This window comes from Thermobia domestica, unplaced genomic scaffold (genome assembly GCF_964235325.1).
Source record: "Thermobia domestica unplaced genomic scaffold, izTheDome1.hap1.1 HAP1_SCAFFOLD_240, whole genome shotgun sequence".
Lineage (NCBI taxonomy): Eukaryota > Metazoa > Arthropoda > Insecta > Zygentoma > Lepismatidae > Thermobia > Thermobia domestica.
In genome coordinates, this window is record NW_027655959.1 from 1 (window position 1) to 19,244 (window position 19,244).

Sequence of the window (19,244 nt, forward strand, 5' to 3'; positions counted from 1 at the left end):
TTTCAGTTTTGGGTGCCGCGGAGCTGTAGTAGAGCGCTCTCTGACGCTTGGATTCTTGGCTTGATCCCAGCTCACGTCAAGTGGGCTTTGTGTTGGACAAACATCATTTGAGTAGGTTTTCTCAGTTTCCTCCCACTTTCTTTTTCACTATTTCATTTGTTGTCAGCGTCAGTTTTCTTTAGCCTACCTGGTATAACTGTGAGACGTTAAACTGATAATCTTACGTTTTATTAGTCTCTTTTGTGAACTTACTCTTGTGAAGATATTCAACATTAATTAGTTATGGTGTTAATAAATGATAGTTTAAGCAGTCTGAAACCACAATGGTTCTTTGTGTTCTATTACTTTGAGTGGTGTTTCTTTATAACTTTGTTCCAGATGTCTCGAAGAAATATACAACTAACAAATCAGAAACGGCCAGAAAACTCTTTGCCCTGCTTTACATAATATATTTGTATTATTTCTTCTGCTCCACTAAACGTTTGATCTTCAGATAGCGCATACTTACAGTACGGCTGGTTTTGATTGGTATTGTAGAGTTAACACGCTTGTGTATAACTTCCTCGTCACCATACTATTAGTGCCCGCACCTTAGCTGTAGAAGACCTGAGTTCAATTATCGGTGGAAAGTCTTATGGTTAGGATCTGACGTTAAGCAGTTAAGTTCGTCTCATATGCCGTCTGTGCTGAAAGGGATGCTAAACTGCAAACTAACCTATCTTGTGTAATGAGATTTTTTTATTGCAGTTGATTGACGTAATATTAATGTATGATACGTGTTTTCTGTGGTGGTGGCGTAAGCATAAACCACTCACGTACACCTCATTTGTCATTGCTTCAGAGCATTTTCAGTGCGCATGTGTAGCATGAGGGTTTTCCGGATTTATGTAGAGTATTGTGAATTTTTGATTTTTGTTTAATTTTTAACATGTAAATTAGAAGTAGAGATGGTACCTTATATATTTGTTTTAAAATTGTTGAAAGTGTGGTGTGAAGAATTTCAGGATTCCCATGTTACGTCATAGAGCGTTAGTTTCGTTTACTCCGACTTGGATTAACCTTTTTTTGCCTTTCCGCTTTTAATATTTGGCTATTTTCTTTCTGAAATAGAATGCATCATTGTATCCTATTAACATAAATGTTCATACATTTTACTTTAAGGACTACGCCAATGAAGTTAAACAATCAAATCGTTGCATGCAGACACCCTAATAAAAGTGATACGCTTTATATGAGTTCCGGGACAATTGTTGTGCACAAAACGCTGTATTCGTAGGAATGTCAAATACTGAGGAATTCGTAGGAATAATGTCAATATTCACTGAACCACACCCCCCGTTCTGGTCTACTGGCCAGTGCGTTTCCCTTTAGTGTACGTGGGCAATGTAGAATCTATTTTTGTTGGGAAAGCAAATAATTTTATTTCACAATAATTCACTCCTTGATCATTCACTACTTTGACTTTACAATTAATCATCCGCCTCCTTTAGTCTAAAGAGCACAATCTTGGAACGTTATACCAAAAAAAAAAAAAAACTAATTTTCTGCTCACTGGTACCTTGCTTCCAGTTTTCTATTCGTCCTTTATATTGGTTATTTTTGTGATTAAATGAACAGGATTAATTTTGCTGCTTGTGAGTATATTACTAAACATGTTCTGCGCTATTAACTTGTAGGTAATATCTAAAGATAAATTACAAATTGTTTTGAACTTGCAGGAAACAAACTGAATGTTCAAAAAAGTGAAATAGCAATAACAGTATCAAAAGAAGGTTATATATATATATATATATATATATATATATATATATATATATATATATATATATATATATATATATGTAATATAAGATCTCGGGTGTTCTAAACATGGCGCCAACGGACCACAGATCACTCTCCTACAGATCAAAATAAAGCGAAAATGTTGTATGATGAAATGCCCTGCGGGGCCTCCTTCAGCCGCTATGGGGATCAAAATTTCACAATGTGGCAACGTCGCAGATTAACTTGGAGCCATTAGCATTACACTATGAATACAAGCAGTTGAATCGATTACTACACTAATAAGTGATACTAGTGTCAATATCGACTTTAGCTGCCATCTGGAAAGAATCGATATAACTATTTGATAGATTGATAGATCCAGGGGCGGATCCAGGACCGACTTCTGAGGAGGGCGGTGGATTGTCATACTGCTACTTTTAAGGGCTCCAAACTTTGGGATGATTTTTATTTATATATATAAAATAAGAAATTTTCCTCTTCTGGGGGGGGGGGCGATCGCCCCCTGGATCCGCCCCTGGATAGATCTAATTAGTTTTTTTTTTATTTGCGACGTTGGCACATAGTGCAATGTGTGACTCCAGACGATAACTCCAAAAGTATACAAATATATATATTTTGTGCTTTACTTTGACTTGTAGAGTAATGCTCTGTGTTCCGTGGGCTCTATTTTTAGAACACCCGATATATATATATATATATATATATATATATATATATATATATATATATATATATATATAAAAGATAAATAGATGTGTGTGTGTGTGTACTTTAGTTTGTTTTGATTGTATGTATGACTAAATGTAAATTTAATTTCATTTTTTTAAATAGAAAATCTCGTCGATGTACCCGCTTTGCGGCTGTTAACAGAAAGTGATTTGAATCAGTTGATACCCCTTGTTGGATTGAGAGCTAAGTTTCGGGAGAAGTGGAAGGCGTGGGTTAACCCATCGAATGCTACTGATAACTCTTCGGTGGGAAGTGTATGTATTTTGAATAAGTGATTGAAAAACGTTAGCAATTTTACTTGAAAAGAGGACCTAACACTTTAAATAACATCTTAACAGCCATTTAGACTTAGTTTAAGCTTTCTCAAACTTTTGCACAGTGGAGCCATTCAAATAGTTTAACAACCGGATCTATGGTCAGTATACTAAGTTGACGTAATATTAGTACTATATAATTATAATTTCAATGATACTAACAATAGTAATTAGGATTAAATCTTATACCATCTTTAGATTTATATTTTGTATATTGTAAGGTGCGTTGCAAAATGACACGATCCGTACAAGATATCGTCTTATTATATGATCATAAAGGAAACTGAAAATGAGAGGTATAATAAGTGACACTGTTGTATTTGTTACACGAAAACAGGTATTGCAGGAATAGATACGTATAGACGACAGGGCGAAACGAAAATGAATAATAGCCCAAGAGAAATGTTGTAAAATGATACGAACGCAGACATGTTTAGCATATCACGTAGTTTGGTCGCTGCTACGGAACATAGAGGGCGTTGGACGAGAATGCGAGATGTTTAGCAAACGAGTGATAGAAGTTAAGGTAGTGAGTGCTACGACGAGGACGCTTGTGTGAGGTGGCGAGTAAGAAGCGTAATGGACCGTAACAAAGTATTGTCTGAGTGCGAAAAGGGGCAAATAGTGGCATATAAAGAAGGTATGTTAATGAAATTGCATGTCGAAGTGGACGGACTGCTTGTGTCGTGAACAATTTTCTTAAACTTGGGATGCGGTATGGAGTAAGGAACTAATCAGGAAGGCCGCATACACTAACTCCACAACAGGAAAGACAAGTTGTTTGAAAGCTAAGTTGTGGTGGAATATCTCTTACACAGTTGGCAAGAGACCCTAACATTCATGTACATAAATCTGCCCTATCAAGAGCTGTGAAATGCTGCAATCATCTCTGATATAAGAAACACAAGCGTCAGCCACGACCCACGGTGCATCACAAGGAGCGACTGCTGGTCTGGACCAAAACACATGTGACCTGGAAGCAGAATTGGCGTCGTGTCATCTTCAGTGACAAAAATAAATGTAATTTGGGTTGTTCCGATGGCTGACTGTACTACTGCGGAAGGAGGAACAAATGTTCTCTAAGCGACAGTACGGATGAGTCTGTAATATGGGAGGACTTTGGTTATTATGGTACTACAAACTTCGCATATTCTAAAATTCTGACATCAACCACGTACCAAACAGTACTTGCAGACAATTTGTTGCCATTTGTCGCGCGAATTGCTGGTCCCGAGTGGATCTTCCAACAGGACAATGCTACTGCCCACGTTGCTGGAACCACCAGGGATTGGTTTCGTGAGAAAGACGTGATTGTCCTTGCTTGGCCTTCCAATTCCACAGACATAAAAGCGATGGATAACCTATGGGAAATGTGTCGCTCAGTATACGCCAACGGTACCCAGTACAACAGTGTTTGCGAATTGCAGGATGCCATCATCGCTGCATGAAATCAAATTGATGTAACGCTGCTAGACAGCATGTTTGATCGGGTGTTCAAGATGGTGTTACGCAATTGCTCATAGAACTGGCATTTGTATTGCGTTCGTTTCATTTTGCTATAGTCATTATCGTATTTTGGCTGTTTTTTTCAGTTTGCCTAGCCGTGAAATGAGTGAACTATCTGTATATATATTCTCCTTGTCCATCTCTACATATCGTGTATTCCATCCATGACATAAGTTTTCTAAAGTTACATAACATGTTTGCATCTTCTGCATAATTTTGCAACATACCTTACATTTGTATAATTTCCTTAAACGGAATCTAGATTTTTCATATACGTCATTTACACTTCGCTCTGGGTGGACAGTTATTAATATCCCTATTATCCACCATCAGTAAGATTGTCCACACCGCCATGCAAGACAATAAAAGAAAAATAAAGATAGTCATTTGACTGCTATTTTCATCAATGAAAGCCGTAGGAAATAGTTTTGTTCTGTTTTTCTGTGCACACTGACGATGTAACGACAGGAGCGTATGTGGTTCAGATTCCATGTTAAGATGTAGGTCCACATCTCATATAACCTCGCTGCTGAAAGAGACGCTAAACTGGAAACAAAATCAAATTAAACTAAATCATACAAATTAATGGATAAGTAATCAGAGGCGATAGGTAACTGGGGCAGTCACAGCAGCTTCCCGGATCTCAGAAATAAAGGGGGCGCGGTGGCTCAGTGGTAGAGCGTTCACCTCCGGTGCTTGAGGACCCTGGTTCGATCCCAGCTCGCGCCGTGTGGACTTTGTCGTGGACAAACATCGTGCTCGTGTGTTTTCTCGGGGTTCTATAGTTTCCTCCCAACTTCTTCATTCCACCATTTCACTCATCTCTCATCAGTCTCCTTTAGTCTAGCCGGCATAATCGTGGGACGTAAAACTTAGATTTCAGTTCATTTTCGGAAATAAAGGGAAACTTTAATTCCAGACGACACTGAGGTTTCTCGTCTGGTTACTGGTCACAGCAGCTTCAGGCAGCGTATTGTGAACTGAGGCCCACATCTAAGGGTTTTGTATAGGTAATGTTAGGTTGCTTGTATGATGTTAAGATCAGAGTTGAAGTTGTGTGTACCTGAAGTATAATCAATAATAAATGAAATCTTTTCATTAACGTAGATCTGTTATTGAACATGGAAATGTTTAATTTCCTTAAGGTTTCTGTTCATTCCTATAATGATGGAGACTGCTTAGTGGATATATCTGATGCTGTTCTAAGAGCTACAGGAGCTAAAAGTGCAACAGACAACGACCTTGTAGAAAGACGACAAATTGAAGATACTTACGAAGCAGAAGGACATAACGAGGGTGTAAATAAAGCCCCCTCCAATTTAGATGGAAGTCAATCCCAGATATATGGAAATTGTTGGAAGCCTTTTGACCCTTTATATGTAAGTATCAATACCATCGATATTTCCCTTACTATTTTGCTTATTGTTGCTATATTTATCATAGTAAATAGGATTGGATAAACAAAAAATCTGTTACAAGTTTCAAAAGTAAATGGATATTGGGATACACATTTTAATTCATACTTTTACTAATGGTAATTAAATTCTTTATGCTTTTCATTTATATTATGTAAGTTTATGGTGTGTCCCTCCACATTCTTCACTCATATTATGTTCACTTTAGTTACATTATCCTATCAAAGGTTTGTCTTTGTATACTATTATTTACCCTCACTCTACACTTATAAATTACACTTACCAATGCCGAGCATTTAACTTCTTTTATTTATTTTTTAAATGTACAGCTTTCGTATCTAGGACATTTTCTGAGACTTGCTTCCTCCCTTCATATACATATTCTTGATATCTGGGGTTTGTTTCAGGTAACGTAATGAGTTTACAAGTGAATGTTACGACTCATAGTTCATTTCATTCATACTTCTCCCCAATGGCATCACTCAATTGGTGCCACATATGACCACGATCAGTAGAAAAATTGAGAGTAGCAACCATGTAACTTAGCAGTGCACCATCTTGCCATTCTGTCGTCTTAAAATACAGAAAAAACAGAGGAAGGATGTCAAGACATTCCTTCTGTGCAAATGTTGCTTCACCATTTGAAGGGAAAAAGACGATACATTGCTAAAAACAAATAATAATAATAATAATAATAATAATAATAATAATAATAATAATAATAATAATAATAATAATAATAATAATAAGTGCTAGAAAGGTCTGTGGTCTTGAGATTAGGAAAGAACAGGACGACCTTCCTGTTCTCATACTGTATATGAAGAAATGAACATATTGTCTATTTAATCTCAAATACTTTGTTTCCTTAAGCACATCCACTGAGTGCACACTGAAAATGTTTTCGGATCTTTTGTTTCAGGTCTTTAATGTTCTGAACGAAACACTTGATGGAAAGGCAATAATAAATTCATCAACACAAAACAATGGATTGTTGCGCGGAAGTCAACGAAAAGAAGTAGGACGGCTTTTGATTAAGCACATCCTTTTTGAAAACCCATACAGAAAAATCCAGATGTTTGACTTCACAACCTTGGCAAAGCAAATTGTAGACCTATTTCCTAAGGAAGCTGCATCTCTTTATTATACAGCGTCGCTACCTGCAACACGATATCAGACGAAGAGAAATGCTAGCGGAATATTATACGAAGCTTACATTACACGGAGAAGGAAACTTCGGGAGTTAAAAGATCCCACCTCACCTCAGAGTTGTCCATCAAGGCGTTCTACGTCTTCGAATTTATCTTCAGTACTAACAGTAGAGGAAGAAAATGAAGGTATATAGATCTTACATTTACTAGCTTTCGTTTCATGCTAGTATGTAGTTTAGATAGTATGTAAAGTAATTTGTTACATGAAAGCAAGTATATAATGACAAATAATAATTAGTCCTGGAAAGGGCTCATACAGAGCTTGTAGTTTAAAAGGGCATGGGTTTTGGGTACTAGATTTACATACTCTTATTTTCTGTCAACGAATACATACTGAACGAAATGACTAAGCTATTATCTTCCCATGGTAACAAGACATTAGAAACGCGAACTTATTCTAAATGTTATTAAATTGCATGCAGTGAGTACTTAATGATATTACACCAATCATTAAAATATTAAAGAATAAATGACTTCTATGATAAATCATAGAACGTGCAAACCAGGTATAGTTGGAGCTGTTTGGTTTTATTTTAGTTTAGCGTACCGTTAAGCTGCGGGGCTATATGAGACTTGGACCTACAGTTTAAAGTAGGATCCGAACTTCCGCCAGAAATCGAACCCGGATTTCCCACGCCAGAGGCACGTACGCAAACTTCTTACCCACGGGTACTGTACAGTATTACTGGTTTTTATACCGTGAAGCCTACTCAGGTGAATTATTGCATAAACTACTTTTACTGGCGTATCTAAACTAATGATGTGCGATAAAATTAGTTTTAAAACTTCGTATTATCTACAGGTGTAGGGAAATATGCTTTATTAAAATTCAGCTCTAATCAGTGATTGATAAACTTGTAATAGCAATGTCAGGCGGATTTGGCATCTAACTTTGCATGTCACTCTACCTGAAAATATGACTAGATATGGATCACTCGATCAATAAATAGTTACTGGATTTCGCTTTACACTTTTAACTAATCACTACTAATCAATTACAGGAAAAACAATATTTTTCGAAAGTAAGAAATGGTGTTTTTTAGCATAACAGCACACACAATAAACATTGTGTTAATGACTAAAATCATTTTTATAATTTAAATGGCAGGATTTAGAACGTAGTTAGTAGTATCGATTAGTTCTTCACTTGTGCTATAGGTTTTTCCCTGTTCATTGTTTAGAGGTACAACATAATATGCCGCTGGGCTTTGCGGCATACCTGATAGAAAACATGTTAACTTCAGTACTTTTCTGTAAACTTGACATAACTGATATAAACGTCTGCTTAATTAGTAGTACTAAGATGTTTAATGAGGCTTTTCGGATGGTTGAGAGAATTCGTTGTTCAGCTCAGTTTTTGGCTGCAATCTTCAAAACAGAAATCTTTTTTTTACGTTCCACAGTTGTCATAGGCTAAGAGAGACTGCACTAATAAGAATGAATGAAATGAAGTGAAGAAAGTGGCAGGAAGCTGGAGAACTCTTCAGTGTTTGTTCAACACAAAGCCCACTAGGCGCGAGCTTGGTTGAACTTGGGACTCACGCACAGAAGATGAATGCTCTACCCCTGAGCCACTGCGGCCTCTTCAGGTTTCGAGCTACAGTATACAGGGTGTTAACTGATACTTGCAATACTGGAAAGCAACTGGAAATTTATATCGATAACGAAAATACTGAAAATATATTGAAAATTGTGTAATATTGGAAAATTCCTTTTGAGACGCTTCAAGATGGCAGCCCCTTCATCTGGGTGTAGGTAGTGATAGAGATAACTGGTAACCTAATCAGAAACCTAGCTAGTTCGAGAAAGCAAATAGTATATAGTTAGTATATAGAAATTTTATATATAGTTACGTTCATGTAATATTTTTGCAGTATCAAGACAGTAGCACACCTAAATGTGAACATTAAACACGTTACTCTGATATTTGTAATTAGTTGGTCTTGACTGTTTCTGTACAAATGTAATGAGACTGTAAAAATATGTAATACGGTGAACTAGCTGAGAAAAGTTTGCTGTGAGGAGTGGAGGACCAACACACCAAAAAAGTGGATTGAAAGGCATTCTGAGTGGAAAAAAAGGTCCAGAAAACTCTTCTGGTTGTTGTTTTAGTCCACTAGTTTGATTTTTCTATTAGCATACAGAAGACTGCTTGTGTAACATTTTACAGGCCATTCAATACCATAGCATACAGTCGTATGTGGCACTCACGTTGTTTTGGTTCACCATAGTTTTCTAAACATTTTTCGGTCAGAATACTGGAAATATTTGAAATACCAAAGTCAACTCCAGTAGACCGTACAGTTCCTTATCTTTATATTTTAGTCATTTATACTGTGTATTTTCTTTTCTAGATGAGCCAATTGTGGATGAAAAAGTTCAGTGGCTTCAGAACAGTATCGATCCATGGGCACTAGTTGAAATAAATTGGAACGACACAGTCCTCAATCGCATGCGGGAAGTCGAAGATGGTGCAGGAACTGTCGTGGACTATTTTAACAAATATCCTGCTCTAAAACAACCTCAAGGATTTCAATTAGTAAGTGTTGTACGTTTATATATGAGAAATTAATCAATATTGGGTGTCCCCAACTCTCAGCATTTAAGATGTTTATCAAAATACGATGATTGTACGATTCTAAATTCTTCTAGAGCAGTGTTCAGCAACTAGTGTGTCGCGGCACACCAATGTGCCTTGTCAAGGTGAAAACTGTCACGTAAACGTTTACCTATTGTAAGACATTATTGAACTCTTTATCCCTGTTTCTGCGTGCCGAGGGGGTGTCAAAGTTCTCAGGAGAACTGCAACAAGGATGGTATTAGTACCTTTCTACATAGTCACTGTGCCTAGCGACACATTTTTGCCAGCGGTTCTGCACTTTCCGTAAGCCTGTTTTGTAAAAGTCTGCAGTTTGGCTTTGAAACCATAGTTCCTCAGAAATAACGTCTTTCCTACTGTCAAAATAACATTCTCTGAGTGGATGCTTCATTTGTGAGAAGAGAAAGGTCACTTTGGTGGGTCAACCTTTCATATCCTAATTCCACTGCCTTCATGGACACGAGCTCGTACATTGTCTGCCAACAGTAGAACCCCTTGTGTGGCCACTCCACGACGTTTCTTCAATTCCTCTCGTGACTTAGTCAGGAGATGGGAATAATAGGTAATAGTTAGTTTCTGTCGTAGGTAATCTTCGTGATGACCCCTTCAGTCTCAGAAAACTAAAAGCATCACTTTGGCGGCCGACTTCTGTGTTGTCTTTTTAAGGGTTGGAAGGAGGGGTGTTTCCATTGTTTGCTCATTTCCTTTGCTTATGGATCATAAAAATAAACCTAGCGTTCGTCAGTTGTCATTAGTCTGCCTAGAAGGTCCTCTTCATCTCACAGCGATGCAACATTTCTTTGCAGCGTCGTCGCGATCCCTTCTGGAATGAGCAGTCGTGGCACTCATCGTATTGACACTTCCTGAAAATGCAGCTGGTTGTGAGTATTATTTCAGGTAGACCCATATCCATATCTATGCACACAGAACATTTTCAATGGTAATCCTCCTGTCTTCCATTATCTCAACTTTCTCTATCAAGGCGACATCATTCATGAAAGATTCTTCCAGATCTACAGACGTCCGCGGTGGTCATTTGTAAGTTTGGAATTGGTTTCCACTTGGATCCTTTCATAGGATGGGGTTTCATCCTCAGACTTCTCTTCATGAATCTACTTTCGTGATTTCCCCTGCAGATGGAGGAATTTAATGACGCTTCATGCTTCAAGCTTGCCAATCATCGCACATTCAGAGGTTTATCTGGAAAAAGTTGTAACTAGTCCATGTTCATGGTTCACATACGTGGACGTAACTATAAAATGCATGTCCAAGGGGGGTTGTTGTTCGTCATTCTAGGTGATTGTACGAACTTGTTGATGCTTCCTCATATACTTGTACAGTATTTAATTTCCTGTAATTTTTTTTCGAAAGTTGTTGGATTAAAACAACTTGCATGACTGTAATACTATGTCTTTCGCAAAGTGTTCCGGAATTTAGTGATAAGGTAGTCAAATTATCACAGAGGCCAAGAACCCATTTACAATATCCGTAACGTTGCTAATGCTTCCTGCAAGGATATTATGAAAATAACCTCTCTCAGCTATTAGTGAAATTTGAAACATTCTTCTCTACTGAAATTACTTAGAGTTCATTTCCAATTCCATTGTATTTGTGAGAGTTGTAGTTTTAGACGTAGCCTGAAATTAAAGCGTCAAAAAAGGAGACTTCAACCATTCAATGAAGAAATGACTTGCATTAACAACTATTCCTCCACGAACCAGTGAAACAGACACAAATGTCACATTGGAGGTATAACTAGAATTATTTATTAACTTATTATAACAAAAGTATATTTATTTTATGTGTTCTGAAGTATAACTTCATACACACAGAACTAAAATCCATGTACTTGTGCCATAATATATTTTAATACATTTTAATTGACATAAATAATTTATAAATGTGTGACTCAATTTTTTTAATAATAATAATAATAATCTTTAATAACGTGCTTAGAACTAAAATCAATAATACAACTCTTGGTCGTGTAATTCAATGATACGAATATAAACCTATAGAATACAATAAAACCATAAAACGATAGAAAATATTATGCTAATTACATATGAAATAAGTGAATTAAACCATAGTCAGTGCATTAAGTCATTGCAAATCAAGGTAAATAAAATAGTTTTAAGATGTTCAATGATTGTAATACTTTACAGGTCTTGAGACTAAAACTTGTTTTGTTGCTAGGTTAGGTGGCTCAGTAGTACTTAACTCTCGTGCATGGGTTCTTAGTTTGATCCCCGGGTAAGTTTGTGGCTTACAACATTGCACCTGTGGGTGGATTTCTTACAGTATTAATTTCTTGCAAAATATTACCTTCAATCTCATATTGATTAACAATAATAAACAAAAATATTTGTGAAATAGCTGCAAAAATTAATCGTAAGACTGTCCAACTGGTACGTGTATGTATCGCTGTTGGTTGAACATATGTACTTTTTTTTTTTTTTTTTTTGCTCCATTGGTGTTTTAATGTTTACAATTTTCTTTTCAGCTGTTACACGATTTTTCGTACCTCTATCCAGAGAAGGACAACTGTTTCTTCAGTACTATAGTGGCAGTACGAGATAGAATAATCAATATCGCTGAAGAACGCATAAAGACTTCCAGGGATCCAGAATTAAAGCATCAAATTTCAAATTACATAGGACAAATTAGAGGTAATGCAAATTCAATTTTACTTTGAATTTTGAAGTATCTCTGAAAGTTGCGTTTCGAGCATAGACAATCATGTTACCTGGACCCACTCTGTCCTAACACTACATATTTCTAATACAGCTTAAGTGGGTCATATCACAAGTAGGTAATATTTTGTATTTTTTATTTTTATTTATTTTTATTTATTTTTATTTATTTATTTTTGTTCAAAGGCTTCCATGAAAGGCTCCCTAAGCACGAAATATATTTGTTTCTGGGTACTTTACAAGAGTTTAAAAATTATTCCTCTCTTAGACAGAGTGGGTAAGGTACTGGTAGGCCCACAGCGGTATAAACTAGTTTTCCAACTAGACCAGTAACTATCATTCTTTGAAAAGGAATGAAGTTTCATCTTAAATTAAAACAAAATGCGAAAGTTATTATTCCTTATCATGTACACTTATGTTTCTGCTCCATATTTGTATGGCATTTGTTTAATCGTTCTGTTGTATTACGGAACTTATATTAAATTCGTTGTCACATTATTTCTATTCTAAGGAAGGCTTTGGATGCCAGATGAAATTTCGTTGATTGAAGCAGTACTGTTGATATTGGCTTCGACGTTATGCACCAAGGCTAAAGGAGACTGTGCTAATGGTGGTGAACAAAATGGTAAAATTGTTTAAGAAGTCGAGAAAACTCACGCACACTGTTCACCACAAAGCCATTTGGCGAGAGCCTCTCCGTTGATCTAGTGACTAGTGTGTGCGTCTTTGATGCACGTGGTCTCGAGTTCAATTCCCAGTGAGAGCACACAAAAAAGTTTAGTTTAACATTCACTTTAGTTTACCGTCGTTCTGTCTTTTACCCTAATGAACATTACCGTGTAACATTAAACAAAAATGTAAATAAAACATATATGAAAACTTACGATCATGATCAGCAGAGTAGAAAATAAGGACAATTATATATATTTAGAAAGTACTAACTTGGATATTGAATGGATTTTAGAAGCTAAAACTAGGGATGACATATGTTCATAATGAGCTATTTAGCATGTGCTGAATTCGTAATGCAATCAAGAGACTGAGAACTGAAATTAAACAGAAAACTAGTGAACCTTCACTTTTACAATAAAATAGCTTAGTTTCACATACATGTTCATAGACTAAGGAATATTGTCAAATAATACTAGGATTTAGTTCGACCTAAACAATACACTGGTATATATTTTGAAGCTAGTTGTTAATTAAGTGTTAAGATAACTCATTGGAACTCTTGGCTTGAAATCATTGAATAATAAAACCATATTAGTCATAGTAGGTAAAAAATAGAATGAGAAAATGTTTCGACATCCAACCATAATAGCGTGTAATTTTTCTTTACTATGACTGGTGTTATCAGTAAATATCGGCTGGTCGCTTATCTTCGTATTTCTGAAATTATTCTTCGCATCATTCAATAGTGATTTTATTTAATTCTTTCAATTAGTTCCCTCTTAGTTATCACCAATGTTTGTCAGTTACCGGTAACTGAAATACTCAGAAGTGTCGATTATAATTTAGCTCTAGTTTACTTTCACACTGAACGACCCGATTATAACTACTGTTGTTCTTTTCAGATCAAGATCCTGACTCAAGGAGTCTAGTGGCCCTTTTGTTAATTCCTTACATAATTGGAATTCCGCCCTGCAGACGGAAGAGAGGATTTACAACATGGAAACCATCGCGCTCAGAAATAAGAGATGGATTCATAACTCAAGTTGCATCAGGAGATGACGTACAGGTGTGCGTTGAATCCCGAAGGAACAAACTCCAACGTCTTGGACGGTTTTTCCAGCCCCTTGTGTTATTTGTTGGTGACAATCTTACGGAAGTGAAGGGAGTGTATGTTGTAGTGGATAACACATATTATTCCATGCACAGTGTAATCCAAGCTGTAGATGTTGCTTTCAAAATTTTTCAGTCCGTTGGTGCTCAATACCCAGAAGAAGCATCAGATATTTGGCTCGTCATACAGAGAGGATTTTACAACATAGAAACAAAATTCGATCGTATAAATCAAGCAGTGAGGAACTTACTAGCGGATCTTTGCCTCTTAACTATTACATAAAAGGTATACGTGTTACGGATGTGCGAAGAAATTCCCTGTAGTATCTAACTTAATAAAGCACATGAGAATTTACTGCAGGAAGTTAACTACTGGTACGAGGGATTTCCGTTGCGGTGAAAGAAGGTGCTTTCGCCTCTTTTCATCGGGAGTTACTCTTAAAAGACACTTAGAGTCCATTCAACATGTACTTCGTCCCCATCAGTCATTGATTCCCAATCAAACCTAAGTATTGTACTTTCTGATACCCCTTCTACACCCACGCAAGATTTTGTTCATGAAATAACCAAAGAAAACGCTATAGCACAATTTGTATCATCACTGCATGCAATGCCACTTATTCCTCGTTCTAGAATTCAGTTCATTGTGGAAAACTTGAATAATTTTTTACATGCCTCAAAAAATATTCTTGAAACCGAATTTTATAATATGGTTGGTAGAGATAATGTTCCAAGATACATTCAAGAATGCTTCGAAAAAGTGTTGTCATCACATGCTGCATGTGTAACGGATCTTCGTTCAGAATATAAACGTCTTCAATTCTTTGAACGTTTGGAAACGTACATTGCTCCCATAGAAATTACAATTGGGCAACGTATGGAGTCCAAACGTTCAGGAGATGGTGTCGGTTTTGTGTCTATACCTTGTACAATGCAGCTTATACCTATCAATGTTGTTCTTCAAAAATTTTTTTCAATTAATAAAGTCTTATTTGAAACCTTACAATATTTAAAGTATTTAGAAAATGATGCAATCTGTTTAGAAAACATTGTGCAGGCGAAAATTTGGAAAGATGTACTGAACACAAGTGAAGAAAATTACCTTCACCTTCCCATGATACTGTATTTCGACGATTTTGAGATTGGGAATCCTCTTGGTAGTCATGCTACTATTCATAAATTAGGTGCAATTTACTTGTCGTTGCCCTGTCTCCCCACTCACTACGCTTCCCTTTTGAATCACATTTTCCTTCTCGCATTGTTCCATTCATCTGACAGGAACAAATTTGGAAACAACATAGTTTTCCAAAAAATAATTGAAATACTCAATGAATTAAACCATACGGGTGTATCAGTGGCCACCGATGTTTTCAGCGGAGCTATTAAGTTTCATGTTGTGTGTTTATGTGGCGATAATTTAGCCTTAAATGGCATATTGGGTTTTGTGGAGAACTTTGTGGCAAATTATTACTGTAGAATCTGTACTTGTAGCAAACAGCAGATGCAAAGTATGTTGTATGAAGCAGTGTTGGGCAAATTTCAATTGAATTAACAATTAACAATTAATCTGTAAATTTAATTGTTAATTGCAATTAACAATTGAAATAAGTAATGGTTAATTGTTAATTGCAGTTGGCCATTAAAAAAGGAGAATCAATTGCAATTGATCAATTGATTGAAAGTAATTGCAGTGGAAAGTAATTGCAATTGAATTCTGTAATTCAATTGCAATTGAAATTAATTGGCAATTGATTCAATTGCAATTGATTTCCACAGCAATTACTTTCAATTGATTGATCAATTGCAATTGATTTTCACTGATTAATTTTCAACACTGTAGTTCAGAGAGGGCGTGGGGCAATGAAAACTTTAGCCACGACCAATTGACTCACCACCCGTCGTGACCCACGACCCACCGTGACCCACGACCCACCGTGACCCACTCTGACCCACAACCCACCATAAATCACTCTTACCCACTGTGACCCACAGACCCGCCAAAACCCATTGTCATCAACTCTGACCCATGATTCACGCCCTCTTCTCTACTGACTAAAGAGTTTCAACTTGTAATAAAACAAGCCTATAAAATTATCACTCATCGGAGTTTGAATTTCTACGATCAATCGCTCAAGCATCGCACTAATACAATAACGGCGGATCTGACCTTTCTAATATAAATAAAATAGTTTGTTCGTGTGTCTGTGTGTCTATCTTTGTGCGGCCTGTGGACGAGACGAGTGGACCGAAACTTTTCAAAATTTGGTCACGGGTAGCTTGGTCTAGGCCCCAGACCAAGACGAAGAGTTTTTTTTTTTAATTCCTTACTATGGGGTCTCCAGGAGACGTTTACCGGGACCGGCCTGGGGACCAGACAAGTCGACCGAGAGTTACCAAATTTTTGTCAAAGATACCTTGGTCCAGGTCCCACACCAAGGCAAAGCTTTTTCGAAAAAATTCGAACCAGGGGGTCTCAGGGGGCGTTTACCGGGGCATGTAAAAGTAGTAGAAAATGACCGATATCAGTGTCGATTTCATAGTTTTCGCGGTCGCTGAGATCAATGGTGAAACTCCGATCGCATTAACTTCCAAATTCACCGTATTCTGCTACGGGCCGTGGGTCAATAGGGGGGGGATACCGTAACGTACAAGTAATCCAAAATGACCGATATTAGTGTCAAATCCATAGTTTTCGCGGTTGCTGATATCAATGGTGGCACTACCATTAGCGATGACTTTCAAATTCATCCACCGTTGTATGCGGGCCTTGGGTCACCAGAGGGGGGAATTCCGAGACATGTAAAAAAATAATCGAAAATGACCGATATTAATGTCAAATTCATAGTTTTCGGGGTAGCTGAGCTCATTGGTGAAACTCAAGACCGCGTTTACTTTCACATTTAGACGGGGGCGACATCAGATAAGAAACGGGGGCATTATGAAGGGGATCACGAGACAGGTAAAAATAATCCACAATGACCGATGTCAAATCCGTAGTTTTCGCGGTGGCTGAGATCAATGGTGATACTTTCATTAGCGATGATTTTCAAATTTAGGCACCATTGTATGCGGGCCGGGAGTCACCGGGGGTGGGGAATTGCGAGACATGTAAAACTAATGGAAAGTGACCGATATTAGTGTCAAATCCATAGTTTTCGCTGTCGCTGAGATGAATGGTGATACTTCCACAGGCGTTGACTTCCAAATACAGCCCATATCGGCTGCGGACCACAGGCATTGTTTTTTTCAAAATTGGAACCAGAGGATTATAGGGATTTTTACCGGCATATGTAAAAAGTAGTAGAAAATGGCAGATGTTAGTGTCACATTCATAGTTCTCGTGGTATTACTTGGGGGTTGGTGGGGGCCAGAGGAGATTGTTTCACAATACGAACCAAGGGGGTCTGAGGGGGCGTTCACCGGGACATGTAAAAGTAGTAGAATTTGTGTCGAATCCATATTTATCGGGGTTGCTCAGACGTATAGTGACACCCCCGATAGTGTTTACGTTCAAATTCAGCCCCATCGGCCTTCCCAATGAAAACACGTGTACGTTGTTGGATATATATTCACACAAAATATATCCAATGTTGGAAATGTTTCTTAATTGTTCTCCCGTTGTTCAGTTTGTTTACATTGATATTTTATCTGATCCGTGCGAAGAACGGGCATAACAGCTAGTACGAAATGGTAAAGTGTTTGTTATGGACGAAATTACAATGAATTCAATTATATAGATAATTATTATAATTATAACTAATAAATATTTCCTTGTTGAATCATAGAGCTCCTCCGTGGCTAAGCGGTTAGCGTACGCGCCTTTGTCGTGGGAAACCCGGGTTCGATTCCCGGCGGGAGCTCATGTGGTTCGGATTCCACGTTAATCAGTAGGTCCATGTCTCATATAGCCTCGCTGCTGACCGGGACGTTAAACCACAAAAGCAACTCAAAATCAAATCAACTTGTTGAATTATACACATTTTTCAGTGGAAAAATGAATACAATTTAAAAGTCCCAAATCAACGTAAAGTAGACCAACGTAAAGGAAAAATGTATAAAATATTCCATATAATTAAGCTTACAAACTTAAAATTTCCATGTAATTAAGCTAAATTTCCATTTTTGTGTCGTTTTGTGCGCCTATTTCCTCGTTTTCTGCGTCACCGGAAATGGGTCAATGTTATAATACAAATATGGCGGAACAAATTAATGCTGTTCCGTCAGGAACGATTTCGAGGTCGTTTCCTTCACATCGTCTTGTGCGTGTTTTCTACCGTTTTGTAAGCCTATTTCCACGTTTCGTGAATCAATGGTAGTGGGTCAAAATGGGCATTCAATGTGGGAAGAAAACTGATCCACTCTCCCACCAGTATCGAATTTCAAGGTCGCTTTTTTCGCATTGTTTAGTGCATATTTATACCGTTTCTGCGCATACTTTCACGTTGTGTAGGCCAACGAAAGTGGGTCAAAAGTGACCTACAAATATGGCAGAGAAAGACATATTCATTCCACTTTCATGGTCCATTTTGACCCTCTTCCACTGATGCACAAAGCGACACAAATCATGTATAAAAAGTGTGAAGGAAACGACCTCATTTGATGGTGACGGAACAGCATTAAGTTATTCCGCTATACTTGTAGGCCATTTTGACCCATTTTTGTTGTCGCACTAAAGTGGAAATAGGAGCACAAAACGGTACAAAGCAGGGACTATACGATGCGAAAGAAACGACCCCCCAAATTCGATAGTGGCGGAACAATGGCTCTATTTTCTCACACATTGATGGACCATTTTGACGCATTTCTGGTGATGCTCAAAACGTGGAAGTAGGCGAACAGAACGGTACAAAATACACACTAAACGATGCGAAAGAACCAACCCCGAAATTCGATAGTGGCGGAATAGTGAGCCATTTAACTCCCACTTTAAAGGCCCGTTTAACTCACTTCCGGTGACGCACAAGACGAGGAAGTAGGCACAGAAAACTTTTAAAAAAATAATCACTAAACGATGCGAAAGAAACGACCTAGAAATTCGATAGTGTCGGAACAATGGGTCATTTTGGTCACACTTTGGACGTCCATTTTCACACACTTCTGGTGACGCGCAAAACGTGAAAATAAGAGCACGAAACGGCACGAGACATTCACTACTCGACGCGAAAGGAAGGACCACGAAATTCGGTAGGTATAGTGGCGGAGCAGTGGGTCAT

At 37.5% G+C, this 19,244-nt stretch overlaps 1 protein-coding gene across 2 annotated transcripts; it reads left to right on the forward strand.

The window, feature by feature from the left end:
* Positions 1-15,473, forward strand: LOC145676604 (uncharacterized). Of its 2 annotated transcripts, XM_081747440.1 has the most exons (7): positions 1-111; positions 2,617-2,768; positions 5,480-5,713; positions 6,669-7,083; positions 9,312-9,496; positions 12,060-12,225; positions 13,824-15,473. In XM_081747440.1, the coding sequence occupies exons 4-7, from the start codon at positions 6,822-6,824 to the stop codon at positions 14,312-14,314; spliced, it is 1,104 nt and encodes a 367-aa protein (XP_081603566.1). In that variant the 5' UTR covers positions 1-111; positions 2,617-2,768; positions 5,480-5,713; positions 6,669-6,821; the 3' UTR covers positions 14,315-15,473. The 2 variants fall into 2 exon arrangements, with proteins under 2 accessions (XP_081603566.1, XP_081603567.1); XM_081747441.1 differs by lacking the exon at positions 5,480-5,713.
* Positions 15,474-19,244: the final 3,771 nt, after the last annotated feature.